General features: G+C 34.5%; 1 protein-coding gene across 2 annotated transcripts in view; it reads left to right on the plus strand.

Annotated features, from left to right (window-relative positions):
* LOC145668778 (polypeptide N-acetylgalactosaminyltransferase 1-like) overlaps positions 1-15,639 on the plus strand; it is a 129,196-nt gene that overhangs the window by 76,163 nt on the left and 37,394 nt on the right. For both annotated transcript variants that reach the window (XM_081736942.1, XM_081736943.1), the window contains exon 2: positions 13,091-13,256. In XM_081736942.1, the coding sequence (XP_081593068.1) occupies positions 13,114-13,256 (143 nt within the window). In that variant the 5' untranslated portion in view covers positions 13,091-13,113. The remainder of the gene's footprint in view (positions 1-13,090; positions 13,257-15,639) is intronic.

The raw sequence follows: 15,639 nt of genomic DNA on the forward strand, positions 1-15,639 counted from the left end.
CAACTGGTTTAATTTAATGAATTTCTTTTATCTAAAATATTTATGATAAGCGCAGAATTCTAACAGAGACCTAACGTCACTTCTTCTTCTTCTTTTTTAACATTTTCAAATATATAAGCTTTCTGTCTGCTAAGCAAATGGATTCGTTTATATCCATTTTGTAGACGCCGAAAACAGTGATTCTTTTGATTTCGGAGATACAGGCAGATACCGTCTCCCAATTTTCTCTTGAGCCGCCAAGAAACCATCTTGCTACAGATGTTTCAACATACAAGCCCTGCTAATTTGGGGACAGCCGATAAATGCTATACAGGAAGCTGGAGTCGTCTCTAGACAACGGTTTCTATTGTTTCTCTTTATTATTATTTATACAACAAAATCTGATTGAAATCATCTTAATGTGAGAATGTTTTTGAGAATAATATTCGTTCATTTTCCGTTGATAATTTTCATTGGCGAACGGCAATGTAAACGAGTAGTCTTGTAAAAGTGAAACAATAATAACGGAAAATTTAACGAATCTCCGTTTCATGATTCTATATTTTCTTCCATAGATACTCTCGGTGTTATTCTTCCCTCATGAAATTAGTCAACTGCTCAACCCCTCCCTAAACAGTATATATATATATATATATATATATATATATATATATATATATATATATATATATATATATATATATAATCTTTAGCCATGACCTCAAAAATCATTTGAACACACACTCTTAGGATTCTTTATTCTCGATGAGGAAATTGAAATTTCAGTAGTTTTTTTCTTTTTCTTTTTCTTTTCTTTCTTTCTTTCTTTTTTTAAGGCAACTGGGAAAACTATCTTAGCCAAGCAAGCGATTTACTAGCACTGTTTACTTCTTGCCAAGAGAAGGGTTCATCTTCTATTCTTGCAACGACTTAGACATGTTCTCTGAATTCTTTATTTTATTTGCGTACGTACAAGTCTATATAAATAATCCACATGTGCAAGTTTTACGAAGGAAGATAGGCTTTTAATTATTATTGTTTTAATTCACTGTAGTTCCAAACAATTGCAACAAGGATTTTAATCTTCAAATGAAATCGAGACGAGAACAATATAGCATCCAGCAATATTATCTACCACATTTAACACAATATAAAATCAAATATCTCTCTCTTATATATTTATATCTCTCTTATATATATTTATTATAGAGAAATAGCAGTTTTACAATTACTGGAATGGCCTACAATATTAATGCAGGAATACTTACTAAGCGGCGTGACAAACATCTTGGCATTTGAAGACGGCGCTGCAAGTTCCCTTTAAATGCTGCTAGCAAATGAGAGGCCAGCGGTATTGCCACGTTTATTTGGTACACATCCACGTCTGTCCCCTGCCACCTGATCGCGCTGTACTTCATCTGGTTAGTCATAGCCACACCCCTTTACTACTCGGCAACGTCGCGTCAGAGCTTGCATTTTATTCGTTTAGCTGAAATGCCAAGGTGTTTGTCACAGGCTTTAGTACTTTATAGTTAGGGAGATATTTACGTTTAAACTTTGAAAAATGTATTCAAAGAGTGATCTTTTTGCCAGTTTATATGAAAATATTTCAAAGGAAACGTTGGATTTAAATGTAATAGTTTATTACACAAAATTTGCTGTCCACCCTCTTTATTTTGTCATAAAAACGAACTGTTTGGTTTCATTATGTGAAATATTATCCCCGTTGAAAGATTTCACTATGAATTTTGAGGGGTATGTAAGCTGTAGGTCCATGGCTCATATTGCCTCGCTGCTGAAAGGAACGCTGAACTCTAAATCTCCCCTCTTCTATTAGACATTATATTGTTTTAAATATTACAACATGTAAATTAAGATATCGTATCATTTTTAAAAATCTTGATCTATGACATTAAGGATCATTTTTAAAATGTACTAAAAACAGAAAATAAATTAAAAAAAAAACAGTATTAACACTCTTCAATGACAGAAATGAAAAGCAAAATAAATAAATAAATAAAAATAAAATAAAAGTTAAAAACAGATAATAATAATAATAATAATAATAATAATAATAATAATAATAATAATAATAATAATAATAATAATAATAATAATAATAATAATAATAATAATAAAGTACATAAAAGCAGAAAATAACTCATTGCTATTACCTACCTAGGTATAACATATTTTTGAAGAATATGCCAAGTCAAATTAATGCCTTATAAAATTATCACAGTAACAAATTTTATATTAAGCATGAATTTGTTTGACTTGGCACAGACTTAACAAATATTCACTGTTCAATAAATTTTGATCGAAGATATATGCAAATTCTTTAATTTTACAATTTTTACATTCATTTGAGCATGATATGACAGGATTGGATAATAAGAAAATATATATTTGTTTCTACTTTTGCAAGAATTGCCCTTGTATGTACAATAGTATATTTAGTTCTAGTTTTGTAAAAAAAAAATCATGTACAAAAATATCAGAATTTTTCCCAATATAATTAGAATGAGAAACTTGTGAAAACATTGAATCAAAATCCTTGTAGCTATTGTTAAGCTTAAGCATGGTTATGGTTAAACTTAAGTATTGTTAATCATTAAAAATAGGTTTGTGTTTCAAAACGACATACATATAATAATATAATTAATGTAAACTAGAAATAGAAAAAAGCATGGAAAAGAGGATTGCCAATCTAATTTGGTGACAGATCTACTTTTTTTTGTTTAGGTAAAGGGCCTTTACTGAAACAAAAACAAAAAAAAAAAAAAAATACCCTCCAGTACTCTGATGATTTGAACATTAGTTAATATCATTTCGATTTTAGGGTCGCGGTGGCTCAGTGCTAGAGCGTTCACCTCTGGTGCATGGGCTCCTTGGTTTGATCCCAGTTCACTCCAAGTGAACTTTGTGGTGGACAAACACACCGTGTGCGTAGGTCTTCTTCGTGTTCTCCCGTTTCGTCCTACTTTCTTCATTTCTCATATTTACATTTAGCTTAGCCGGCATATCCGAGGGACGTAAAATTTAAAAAGATTTCATTTCAGTTCAGTTCGATTTTAATCAAGTATGCGGTGAAGCTTGCCACCATTGATGATAGCTTGATTTAATGCTTTTACATAGCTAGTTGTAATAATTGTTCACCCTATTAATGTTACGAACTCCGCAAAATACATAAAATGAATATGAAAAATCATCCACCGAGCTGCCTCAGAGCGGCTGCTTGTGCCTAGTTAGCCTACGTAGACTCTGTGTTGGCCTATCCCAAATTCATGGCATACCTTTAAATACATATAAAGAATTTAAAGTTCTATCAGCTACAGAATACTGGGAGTATACTTCATGTATACTTCATGCTAAGAATTCCGAAAGTGAAACAGATTGATATGAGGAAATGTTAACTACTCGTGCGACCTTCACCCTTTGAAGTACATTATTGCTCTAGCAAAACGGGAGTACATGTTGCCAGCTAACTACTGGCAGAGTGTGAGCAAATAGGTTAATCATCTTCTATGGCCTTTATAAACAGATGAACAGACGGAAATCCTTTTCAAACAAACAAAACAAAACGAAATGAAACAAACAAACACAAAAGACAACTTGTCTGCTGCCCAGGCACAAGGTCAAAATTTTATAAAGTTCTGTGATCGAGGTAAATGAACGCGGTGTCTGTGATTCCTGCAGTGTAGCCAGCTTTCTGGAGCTATAACATTGTACGTTTTGAATACAGTGTGTTATTATCTTCTTATGCAGTGTAAGAAGCTATCAGAACATCTTGAAATTATTCCAGAGATCACCCAAAGCTCTTGTTGCAGCATCATGATGACCATTTATAAACATCATAAAAGGACTATTAAATAAAAAGGGAACGTTTGTTTGTTGACAAAATTACGGTATTACACAAAGATTACTTTGTTGATTACATTGATTTTTGGTATGATGACTGTCTGCTACTTACGACGCGTTATTATCCTAATTGTTTCCATTCGATTCCCGGCGGGAGCTCATGTGGTTCGGATTCCACGTTAATCAGTAGGTCCACGTCTCATATAGCCTCGCTGCTGAAAGGGACGCTAAACTGAAATTCAACTCAACTCCTAATTGTTTCCAGTGGTCGAAAAAAAAATCGGATAGAGAGTTTGTATAGAGAGCTAAGTGATGAGCGCAAGAGTCTTGCATGCAGACCAAGACCAAGTCCATACCTGCAAGACTAAGACCAAGACCAAGACTTTTGCGCAAGAGTCTTGCACAAGTACCGGCTCAGTAGTAGAGCGTTCACCTCTGGTGCATGGGGTTCCTAGTTCAATCCCAGCTTGCGCAATTTGGGATTCTTTGGTGGACAAACACTGTGTGTGGGGGTTTTATCGGGGTTTTAATGTTTCCTCCTACTTTCTTCGTTCCATCATTTCATTCATTTCTCATCATCACCGTCTCCCCTAGCCTCGGTGCATAATTGTGGAACGTTAAACTGGATATTTCGTTTCATTTCAGAACATATTAGTTGAGTTCTTCTTCCAAAACTAAAGAGAAATGTAAGGAACATAAGTAATTCCGTACATCATAAGTGCCGATTACGTGGATATGGACTTGGGTAGACTCAAACATCCGTTGCAAATTTTTAATGTGTGCTCATAAAATTAATATCGAAATAACATTTTCATGATATTAACAAAAACTTAGTGCATGTGACCGCAAGCTTGATTTCATGGCCGGATGCTTATACGTTGAATAATTGTTTATCAATATAACTTTTAGCCTCCTTAGCTATACGACACATGAGGATTGAGCAATATAACATTATACAACAATAAATAATCCATATTCACAAGTGAGAGTGAGTTTATAGAGTTATTTAAAATAAATTGGAGTTTGATGCCGTTATTTTGTATTTCTAATATAGACCAAAAGTTTTTATATAAGTTGAATTTACACAAAAGACATACAAAGTAGAGTCGTTTTTAGTTTACACTCAAATTATTCTAAAATATTAAGAGGTTTGATTATAATCATTATTATTTTAATTTTTTCACTCTCGTTCACTCTCGCAATATTGCTAAACATATCATCATCATCATAGCTATTCTGCTATTGGTCTTGCGTTTGCTCATCACTAATCTCAGTTTAAGGTATACAGGGGTGCCCACAAGGGGGGGCTATGACGCAAACTGCGTCATTGAAATATTTGGGGGGGGGTAAAAATCTATATAAATATGTTTGAGGGGGTGTAAAAATTAATCGAAAATATTTTTTTCATGGAAGAACACCTACGGATAGACACTTGAGGGGGGGTGGGCACCACTGAGGTATAGATCCAGTTTTTCTTAACGTCAGTGTTGAAAAAGGTGTTAACCTCAAGCAAATCAATTATAGGGTCCAACTAATTTTTGAAAATTAAATCTCTAGTAACGAAGAACGGGGCACGGAGCCTGACTGGTAGAATGCTCACCTGTAGTAAGAGGGGTCACTGGTATGGTCCCAGACTAGACTATGTGAGTTAGTGGTGGATAACATTCCGCCCCTGGATTTTCTCGAGACTCATTCGTTTTCTCCCACATTCTCAATTTGCCAGTTATTCTTATTTCATGGACATAACGGTCAATGCTAAATATTTATTTTTTTTCTGATAGGGATGGATAACAAATCTAATTACGTATTATTACTGATTTTTTTTGAAGCGCTTTCTGCGAAGGGTTCAGGTCACTTTGTCAAAAACTAAAAACTGTCACATCGTCAAAATTAACAGTCATTTCGTCAAAAGAATTGAGAGATTATCTTTGTCGAACTGAAAACGAATGAGAAGGTGCTAAAAAAAATAGTGGGGAGAAAAGAACAATTTTAGATGTAATGAGAAAGAGAGAGATAAACTGATTACGGCATTGACTGAGAAGGAACTGCATTATAAGGAACGTGCTAGATGGTACGGTGGAAGGAAAAAGAGGGAGGGCGAAAGAAACACCAGTTGATGGAAGGTATTAAAACAGCTTTTTCTTTTCTTTTTTTTTTTTTTACGAGACGAAGAGGTTAGCGTAAGACCGTGGAGCATGGAAACTTCTCAGTTGCGGCAAATGATCTGCCAATAATGGCAGATCACTTATAACGACAATGATGATGTATTGTAGTGTTATTGAGAACAAGTATGCATGCAAATTTTAAAAGATAATTACATTGGTCAAACACACATAGAGAGAAGACAAGTTAAATAAAATCGTATAGCAGGGGCGAATGTAGAAGATGAAACTGAGGAGGACAGCCAGAACCCTGACTATGATAGGTATATCATGAGTTTAACATAAACTTTCAAAAAGATATAAACAATAGCTTAAATTATTTTTGTCACTTGAAAAACTGGGGGGCCCTAGGCCGTCCAGCTCTGGACTAGATCCGCCACTGTCTGTAGACTCTTAAATATGTATTTCATCCAATATGCAAAATATTGGAAGTAGTTGGCAACACTGGAACCATGAAGAAGGCAGAAAGCGGAAGGAACGAAGGTGTAATAAAAAGCATAAATAACAACAGTGTGGGAGAATGGCGAGAATAAATACCGGAACAACGAGACGAAATGGTTTGAGAGCTCAGCGCATGGAGAGTCAAGCGATGTGTTTCTCAATTATTGTAAGTCTATGGACATAATAAGTATTTTGCGAAAGGTGTGTCTCACGTGTTGTTTTTTGTACTTCAGAGAATCTACGCAAGCTCTACACCATTATGATTCTAGCCAGCCGTGATGCTTCTCCCTACATATTTTTATTTTAAATAACAGCAACAACACAACTCTACTACGTATAATCAAGTAATAAAACGAAAACTAAGGAACAGCTGTATGTTCAGTTTCCAGAAGGATACCGTTAAAGAAAGAAATTAAGAAAATTTCATCATCTCATGCAGAATAAATGCGGTGAAACCTTTATATAACGAAACCTGCCCACGGTAACTTGTAGTGGATTTTTCGTATAATCTTAACCAATATGTGAAAGAATGCGTTTGCGTTTGTGTGTGTGTCATCGAATTTTCACATGCAAAGGAATCATCTACAGACTCAAATTTTGTAAACAGTTAAATCTTGACCAGATTTAATCGTGTACGAAAACGTTTTCCGATTTTCGACTCGAGAAGGGGATTAGTAGATTACGTGTTCTGGAGGTTTAAAAAGCAAACAATATCTCAAAAGCCCTTTAAGTTGACAACCCAAATTACTGTACTATATTTCAGGATGCTAACTATTCAGTTCGTAAGTGAAAGGTCTTTCTTTTTCTTTTCTTTTCTTCATTTTTAAATCGCCATATCGAGAAACTAGGTGATGTTCAAAAGGAAGTGCTTCAATTTCGTCTTAAAATTTCCATATCTCTATATAGCTATATATATATCTACTATACCTATATATCTATATCTATATCTATATCTATATCTATATCTATATCTATATCTATATCTATATCTATATCTATATCTATATCTATATCTGTATCTATATCTATATCTATATCTATACATATATATCTATATATAATTTAATATATATAATATACTGAATTCACATGTCGAGATGCCATGTTGAATAGATGCAGATGCATATGTTGCAGATCTTCGTATGTTAGTTTGTGAACATGTTCTCACAGATTTTTTCTCCATTATTTGTTTGTCAAGGTTCGGGTATTAGGCTATTTATTGTTATTGAAATTTCTCCCCCTTTAAGAATTATACGACTAAAAGGAATAAACAATAATTTATCTGACATTATTGTTATTACGAAAAATTACAGTGACTTAGATATATTTTGTACTAAGGTAGTCCAGAGTTTTCTATTCGGTGCACTTCTTTCAAAGCTAAATTATATGGATTTTGAGGTGAATTTTATTGAAAGTGGTTGTTTTCAATAGCATTCAATAATAATCAATAATAATAATAATAAGTGTTTCTGGTAACAGTGTAAATTAATGATTACAATTTTCGTAATATATAAATATAACATCCAAAATTTACAATATTGTGAATGTTGTCTGGAATCCTTTTCAAACATGGCGTTTACAGCATGTTCCACTTGCCATCCGTAATTATGGCTTTGTAGATTTGAAGAAAAAAAAACAAAAACGAAAAAGAAGCAAACGAAAAACAATATTTTGGAGTCGAGGAATAGCTCGAAACAACGAAAAACAAATGAGTGAAGTGGCTTTTAGAACAAGAGTTGTGTAGAAGATCTTAGCGTCAAGGAATGTTTATGTCCTGCGTTGAATGTAGCAAGAGACAAGGCTCTGGTATTAAATACAGTATCTCACAATGTTATCTTTTGGAATGGAACTATTGTTCACTTTCATCCTTTTGTTCGATTGATATTCCTTTGTTTCTTTGGAAGTAACAGTCTGTGTCCGAATTGTCGTTGCTACTAGTGGAAAAGGAGAAGCTTATTAAAGCCAATCTTTATAAAAATCGGAATTTGTTCAATCTTATTATTTTATGATCTTGATTGAAGATAAAATAGAGGAGAATGAAAGGGGGTTCGATCCCAGATAGCAGTAATAAACATTAATAAATAGAGCTTCTTGAATTGGTACAGTAAATAAATATAATATAATATAATATAATATACAATGATGGAAAACTAGAGCCTTTTTATTTAAAGTGCGCCACTGGAAAATATGTGAAACATACTTCTTCGCCATTCTCTTACAGAGGAAATCCTTCATTTGCTTACGTTAGAGGAAAGAAGTGAATAACTTTGGCTGTGTTGTCAATTTGTCCCTCAGTCGTTTGGTCTTGATGAGTAAAGATCGTAGGCTACTTAATCTGATTTTCACGATGCTTTGCACCCCTTGTAAACAATGCAGACTGCAGTGCACAAATGTTGCCAACTAATTAAACAAAAAATGTTATATGTAATTTTGTGCTAAGAAACGAACAAACTGAATGGGGAAAAACAATGAGAATAAAAATGAAATAGCATGGGCTTCTGATAGGAAAATCAGGAACCATTTTCTCTCGTTTGCAGTGGCGTACGCACTGCTCTCCTGAATCTTTGAACTACTATGTAAACGCAGACACGCACCAGGAGAAAGAAGGGCAGAACGTTAAATTCCTTCTAGCAGTGTAAATTTCAACTAAAAATTGCTATCCCCACTCCTAACGTTTCCTCTAGCTGAGAATCTACCTAAAATGTTAGGATTCAGAGCCACTATTACATGATGACTTAGTGTTCCTACTACCAGATCTATGGTTGGATGGATGGATTAAAGTTTATAGTCCCCTTCAACAACAAGGTTCTATGAGCTTTGGACTTACAACCGAACGAGTGATCCGAACTACATGAACTTCCTCCGGAAATCGAACGCGGGTCTCCCGCCCGACGACGAGTACGCGGATCATATAGCCACAAAGGAGTTAATTATCAGATCTAAAAACATGTGCAGTTGTACTCACGACTTCTATTCAAAATTGAGCTCTTGGGGAGCCGCGGTGGCTCAGTGGTAGAGCGTTCACCTCTGGCACATGGGGTTCCTGGTTTGATCCCAGTTAGCGCCAAGTGAGCCTTGTGGTAGACAAACACCGTGTGTGTGAGTTTTTTCTGGGTCCTTCAGTTTCCTCCCACTTTCTTCATTCCAACATTTTATTCATGTTTTCATCATCACCGTCTCCTTTAGCCTAGCCTGCATAATCGTGGGACGTAAAACTCGAAACATTTCATTTCATTTCATTTCAAAATTGAGCTCCTTGTACGTTTCCATTATAGGCGAGCGAGTGTTTGGATCAAGCAATTGTTCATTCTGCAAGAACTTGAAAACTACTGAGTTTACTTATTTATTGAATAGAGAGTTTATTATTTTATTTCCTTTGTTATATGTAATAAAATACCTATAAAATATATTTTGAATCCTCGTGACTTATCCTTTCATTTGATATCTGAAAAACGTCACAACTGTTTGAAAAACTGAAAAATAACTATGAGTTAGCAACATTGAAAATAAGACAAATAACAGTTTATTCTTCCATGAGCAAATAGTACACAACAAATGCAATGTATTATGGTATTTCATGTATTGTCAAGGCACAGTAAGAACATTTAGGTTTCGACTCAAAGATGTATCTATATGGGGTCGAAATCTTGAACCAAAATCGAATTTGTAAGGGAAAACTGTTACAACAAATGACAAAACACAAAAAGTGCGCGCCACAATTTAAAGATGTCGCCCAAGGAAGCTAGCAGATTACCTGCTGCTCCGAGTTATTCTGTTAAACATAAACAAGGCAAACCCGTAAGTGCAGAAGAAAAGCAAATACTTTATCAAACGATATCAATGTTGCTCAATTCACTTGAAGAAAATTAAGACCTATAATAGCTAATTTTCATGTTCCCATAGAATATTTATTTACTTGCTTTGTAGTACTGAAGTTAGTCTTTGTACATTCGCATGCTAAGAAAGCACATCAGTAAATTGAACTAAAGGGGGAAAAGTACTATCTTTTTTTCATTGATATGCTTAATGATTTAGGTAATAGATGAAAAAGAAATAATCTCCCATAATAAATATGCTTGCTGTTACATACCAGCGCCATCTCTTTATCGTTCATTTGATAATTTGACATAACTCATTGTAATTTCATCTATAATTACAATTTGGAGAAAAATAACAATGTTCAGTTGCTCTTAAAGGAGGAAAGGATTATATAGTATTGGGTATTTTGCCCTATATCACGGCAATGGAGTGAGAGTGAGACGAGTAATGCACATCGCAGTAGCAGAAATACATGCACGTGCTGCAACAGAAATATTGCGGGAAACAGACGAAACAATTTCCTCTTCACCAATCAGCAAATAGTCGTGCGCGCAGTGATACAACATCAAGTTACGCGGTTTGTTTTTGAAAGGTGCAAAGGACTGTGAAAAACGCTTTAGTGTACCATAAGTTAAAAAAATAAAATATTAAAGAAAATAAAGATCAAATTTAATTAGATTAATAACTAAAAGTAATTAGGAATTTTTACCCCAAATAAAGAGTGAAATTAAAGGAATGGTTGCAATTTCTTTTTGTCATAAATGACAATATATTATGGATGACTTAATTAGCTTACAATGGTAGTATAGTGTATAATGGATATTTTTGTAACAATATAATTATTTATTTGTGAACATTTAAGGAGTATTGAGTTTATAACCAGACATAGTATGTTAGCTTAACTGTATAACAAATAATTTTTACATTTACTCAATGCTAAGCCAACTAACTATAACAGAAATAAGCTGAGTACTTAAACATTTAGATTTTTGCCTGTTACTTTTAGAGACCTCCTAATATCATGTTACATGCAAAATAGACAGTTAAAGTTTTCTGTAGTCATACTTAACCTTAGTGTATATTTCGCTTGGTTTTGACCAAACAATGGTCTGTCTTGCGGTATGTGTAATTTCATATGGATTTTTCCATTTCGATGCTGGATGCATGCAAAATGCGGAATGATTTTTTAAATTGCAAACTTGGTCATTTTATATGGATTATTGTTTTTGTTTGCCGTAATTATTTTTCCTTTTTACTTTGCTAAAAGCCAATATAAAAATTTACAAAATCTTAGAAAAGTCCTAATTACATTTTTTAACAAAATATTGTTGTTATCTAATAATGTAAAATTATTTTTAAATTTTAATTTACCTTGAGGTTTGCTTTTTAAAATTTTTTATTCAAATATTCATTACTATTAAAAACATTGTCATTTAACTACAGGTTATTTTTAACTATTTTGCTTTTGCTTCCAACGATTTTTTAATTACAAATACTGTCCTTGTGATTTTTTAGAAATAATGTTATGCACGTATCCAACAGTTAAAATATTACAAAAAACTTTGTTCCATTTTCACCTACGAAATTGCCAATTTTATGAATAAAAATGATGATTTTTTAAATTCTTAGTTTATGGTTTCATTACATTAGAATGGCTAACAAGACAGAGTACAGCGAAGTCCGTGAAATAATTCATCGTGGCAAAGCTTCCGCATCCAACAATTGAAAGATCTCGGCCACAGCAACTCGTCCCTCGTCTTTCGAGAGAGATACAAGGAAACACACATCGACGGCAGCGCCAGCCGGGGCATACTTCAAATAGAAAGGCTCTGCCATCTTCTGTTTCAAATCATACATTATATTTCCTGGGGTTATGTGATGCTTCCAGTTTTTAAAATATTGTGACTAGGGGCGGTGCTACGAGAAACTATAAGGTAGAACTTTCCCTCCTATAAGTTTGTTTTCGTTTTTTCGGTGTTGCCTCTTCAGATTATTATATATACAATTTTTCTCAAATTAATTTTCGTTTTTTGTTTCTTACCAGATTGTGTATCTTGCCATTTAGTTGGTACTTTAAACTTATTTTTCTGGCGCTATCACTGCTTGTGGCATGCCAATGGGCAAAACTTTATACCTCTAATCTGGGTGGTCAGTAACTCGGAATCTTTGCAAATTTGAGTATATTTTTGGAAGTTATAGGGAGTTAACAGTCCCTGGCGTCAAAGAGAATTGTAAACAAGTTCCAAGCTATATTCACGTTCAATCTAATAGTTATTACGTATGACTTTAATTATGTAACTCAAGATTCGATTTCTGCCGGAGTCTCAAAAATTTCTATTTTCTGATCCAGTACTGTGAGACAAAGTTGGAGATAATTGAATTAATAGGGGGGGGGCGAATCCTGTTTTGAAAGCCAGAAATGTTGCGATTGAAATTGATGTGCTAACCATACGTCTCTTACTTAGAAAGTAACTTTCCAATCACTAAAGGTTTTAATTACAATAAAGTTTTGGTTTAAGTTCCTGGCAGTAACTGCTCTAGACTGAAGCCATATTGGTAAAAGTTTAAATTTTATTACATAATATACTAATTTTTGTATATAGCTTTCTGATGGTGTATGAAGCTTTCTTTATAGCCATAAAATTTATTTTTTTTCTTTACCGATGTGCCTTCCCTCAAAAGCCTCCACTGACTCCGAGGTATTGACGAAAGAACATGTAAGCAGTAGGCATGCAGTTTTGCAATCGACTATAAAATACCAGATTTTATTTATTAATATATAAGACATGATGCGAGAAATAATATTCGTACTTCTTTTTCTGTTCTAGGTCCCTGTTTATATGCATTCCCAATGCTCTTCCCATGCCGTCGCCTAGTGCGGCTTTGGCCAGCGCTGCTGTCCACGGGGCTCCTCTCTGTCCTCGTCCTCTGGAGAGGTCGTTCGGGGGAAGTTACTCCATCAGAAGAGGACAGGGATGACTGGATACCCGTCAGGTAAGTGCTTTAAGAATTTTTTCTATTAAGAGACTTGGCAAGTTCCATTGATGGATTCCTCTGGATTACTTGCTAAAAAATATCCTTGATATTTCAGTTTAATTCGACAATTAGAGCTTAATTGATGGCAATACGATATACAATATCTGTCCGGGAAGTACTATCACCAAGGCTACAAGTATGAAAAAAAAAGTTTTTTTACATAATAATAATAATAATAATAATAATAATAATAATAATAATAATAATAATAATAATAATAATAATAATAATAATAATAATACCTGATCAGTAAAATTCTTCAAAATATTGCCCTCCTGGGTCTATACATCTTTGCTAGCGGGATTTCCAATCAGCAAAAGCATCCTGGAAGGCCTGTTAACGAGGTGCGTTTAAAGTCATTTTACAAGCTGTTTTCATGTCGTCAATTCTTCTGTAACGATATCCTTTCAGGGAGATTTCAAACAGTGAAACAAAAAAGAAGTCTACAGGAGCCAAGTCGGGACTGTAGGGTGGGTGGGGCAGCGTTGCCACGTAGCTGATTTGGATCTGTTTGTACAAGAGACGAAACAGAGGTTTACGAAATTGCCCATCCTTCACCTCCGAGAGCTCGGAGACAACCGAGCAAGCACTCGCTCAGTAGTTGACTTACACCGCCATCGATCCCGGCGAAGAAAGCGAGTTCAATGTACAGTCGCTTCAGAATAAAATGTATGCCATTACCTTTCGGACAGACCTTGTATAGACGATATCTTAAAATGTCTTCCATGTTGCCCTTTATTAGGATTACGTTAGTAGCCCTTATAGTATAAGATGTTCTGTTAGGACATCTGTCCGTTAGTAAGTGGCTCGCCTGAGTTTGTAATGGAGTCAACCTGTTAATGTCTTCACTGACAATTCTGACTTTAGCAGTGACTGTCCATATCCCATTCATTCATGCGTGATCCTCTTTACTGCCTTTAACAGAGTTTATTTATTAAGACCTGAGTCAATTTTGTACACAAATATAATTATTCTAAGTCTTAAACAAGATAAAATGCTTCTTATCATGAAATATCATTTAATTAATTTCCCTTATTGAGCATTTTTTTGTTTGTTTTTGTAAACATGGGTCTTATGACTGATAAATCTACTTGCAGATTTCAAATAAGGTAGGTGCAGGGTGTTCTATTTTTTAATGACTTAATTTTCGTGAAACAAAGAACAAGACATGTGCGTTGCGGAGTACGCTTTTCCGCATGTATAAAAAAATGTGACAATGATGCAACTCACTTCTATTTTGTATCCAAGCTAAAAGAAATGAATGTTACAAAGTGGCGTATTTACCAGCACGTGCAGGTAATTACGCCAAGTCCAGGATACTGTTATAAACCTGTAATAAATCTTGCAACTGCTTACATCGTCTATATTATACAAACTCAAATGTTACTTCATAATATGGCTGAAGCAAAAAAATAGAATAACCAAAGTGCAAGACGAAGATAAAAAGATAAAATGTAAGAACAATAATCTCCAAAGTTGAAATGAAGTTCCAAACTGAGAAGTTTTAGTCCATAAGAAGATAAACAAACAGCGTCACTGTACTGTGAATTAAAAAAAAAAAAAAAAAAAAAACCTAGATCGATATCACATGAAACACCGTGAGACAAATGAAGACATGTTTGTCTTCTGCAGTCAGTACTGCACAAACCCTGGAGTATTTCGCTGCATTATACTGTGTATTGATTTAGTAGCCATGGAATCAGAAATACTGAAATTACACCTACAAAACAAAGTGTTCCTGGACGGACACGAAATAAGGAGTACATTGCTATAAACAATCGGCAATATTCTTGAGGCTACTAATAACGGATTCTTATCTCAATTGAAATAATAACGTCCTTCCACGGAACCTTCCCGAAGCAAACAACATTGCACAGCGTGGCGGTTTCAGCGCTGTCTCCCGGAGTATTCGTCAAATCGGACTTGTCCAAGACCGTGGTACATATTGGAGGCGCGTTTTAGCGGATTTCGTCGGAAATGTCCCAGCACTGAACACTTGGCGTATTTAGCTGCACTGGCGTATATACCTGCAGTTATCTTATTTATTTTAACATTACAACGCTTATGTCCTTCAAGCTAGAAAAGACATATTAATTGAAAATTAATGATTATGGAAGAATTGGTGGAATGAACATGTAGGAGAAACGGATGAACTTCGAAAAAATTAACGGACACAGTGTTATACTCACTTCGTCTAGGATCGCATCAAGGATCCGTCGCATCAGAAGTGATTACTCTGCCACTTAGTCAGTACGCTCTCCTATAAAGTTTAGAAAAAGTAGTTGAGAATAATTGAGCCCCATTGTAGTCCGCAAGAGGAAGCGAAAGAGAGCAGTGAATC

The sequence above is a fragment of the Thermobia domestica genome, chromosome 13 (genome assembly GCF_964235325.1).
Source record: "Thermobia domestica chromosome 13, izTheDome1.hap1.1, whole genome shotgun sequence".
NCBI classification, from domain to species: domain Eukaryota; kingdom Metazoa; phylum Arthropoda; class Insecta; order Zygentoma; family Lepismatidae; genus Thermobia; species Thermobia domestica.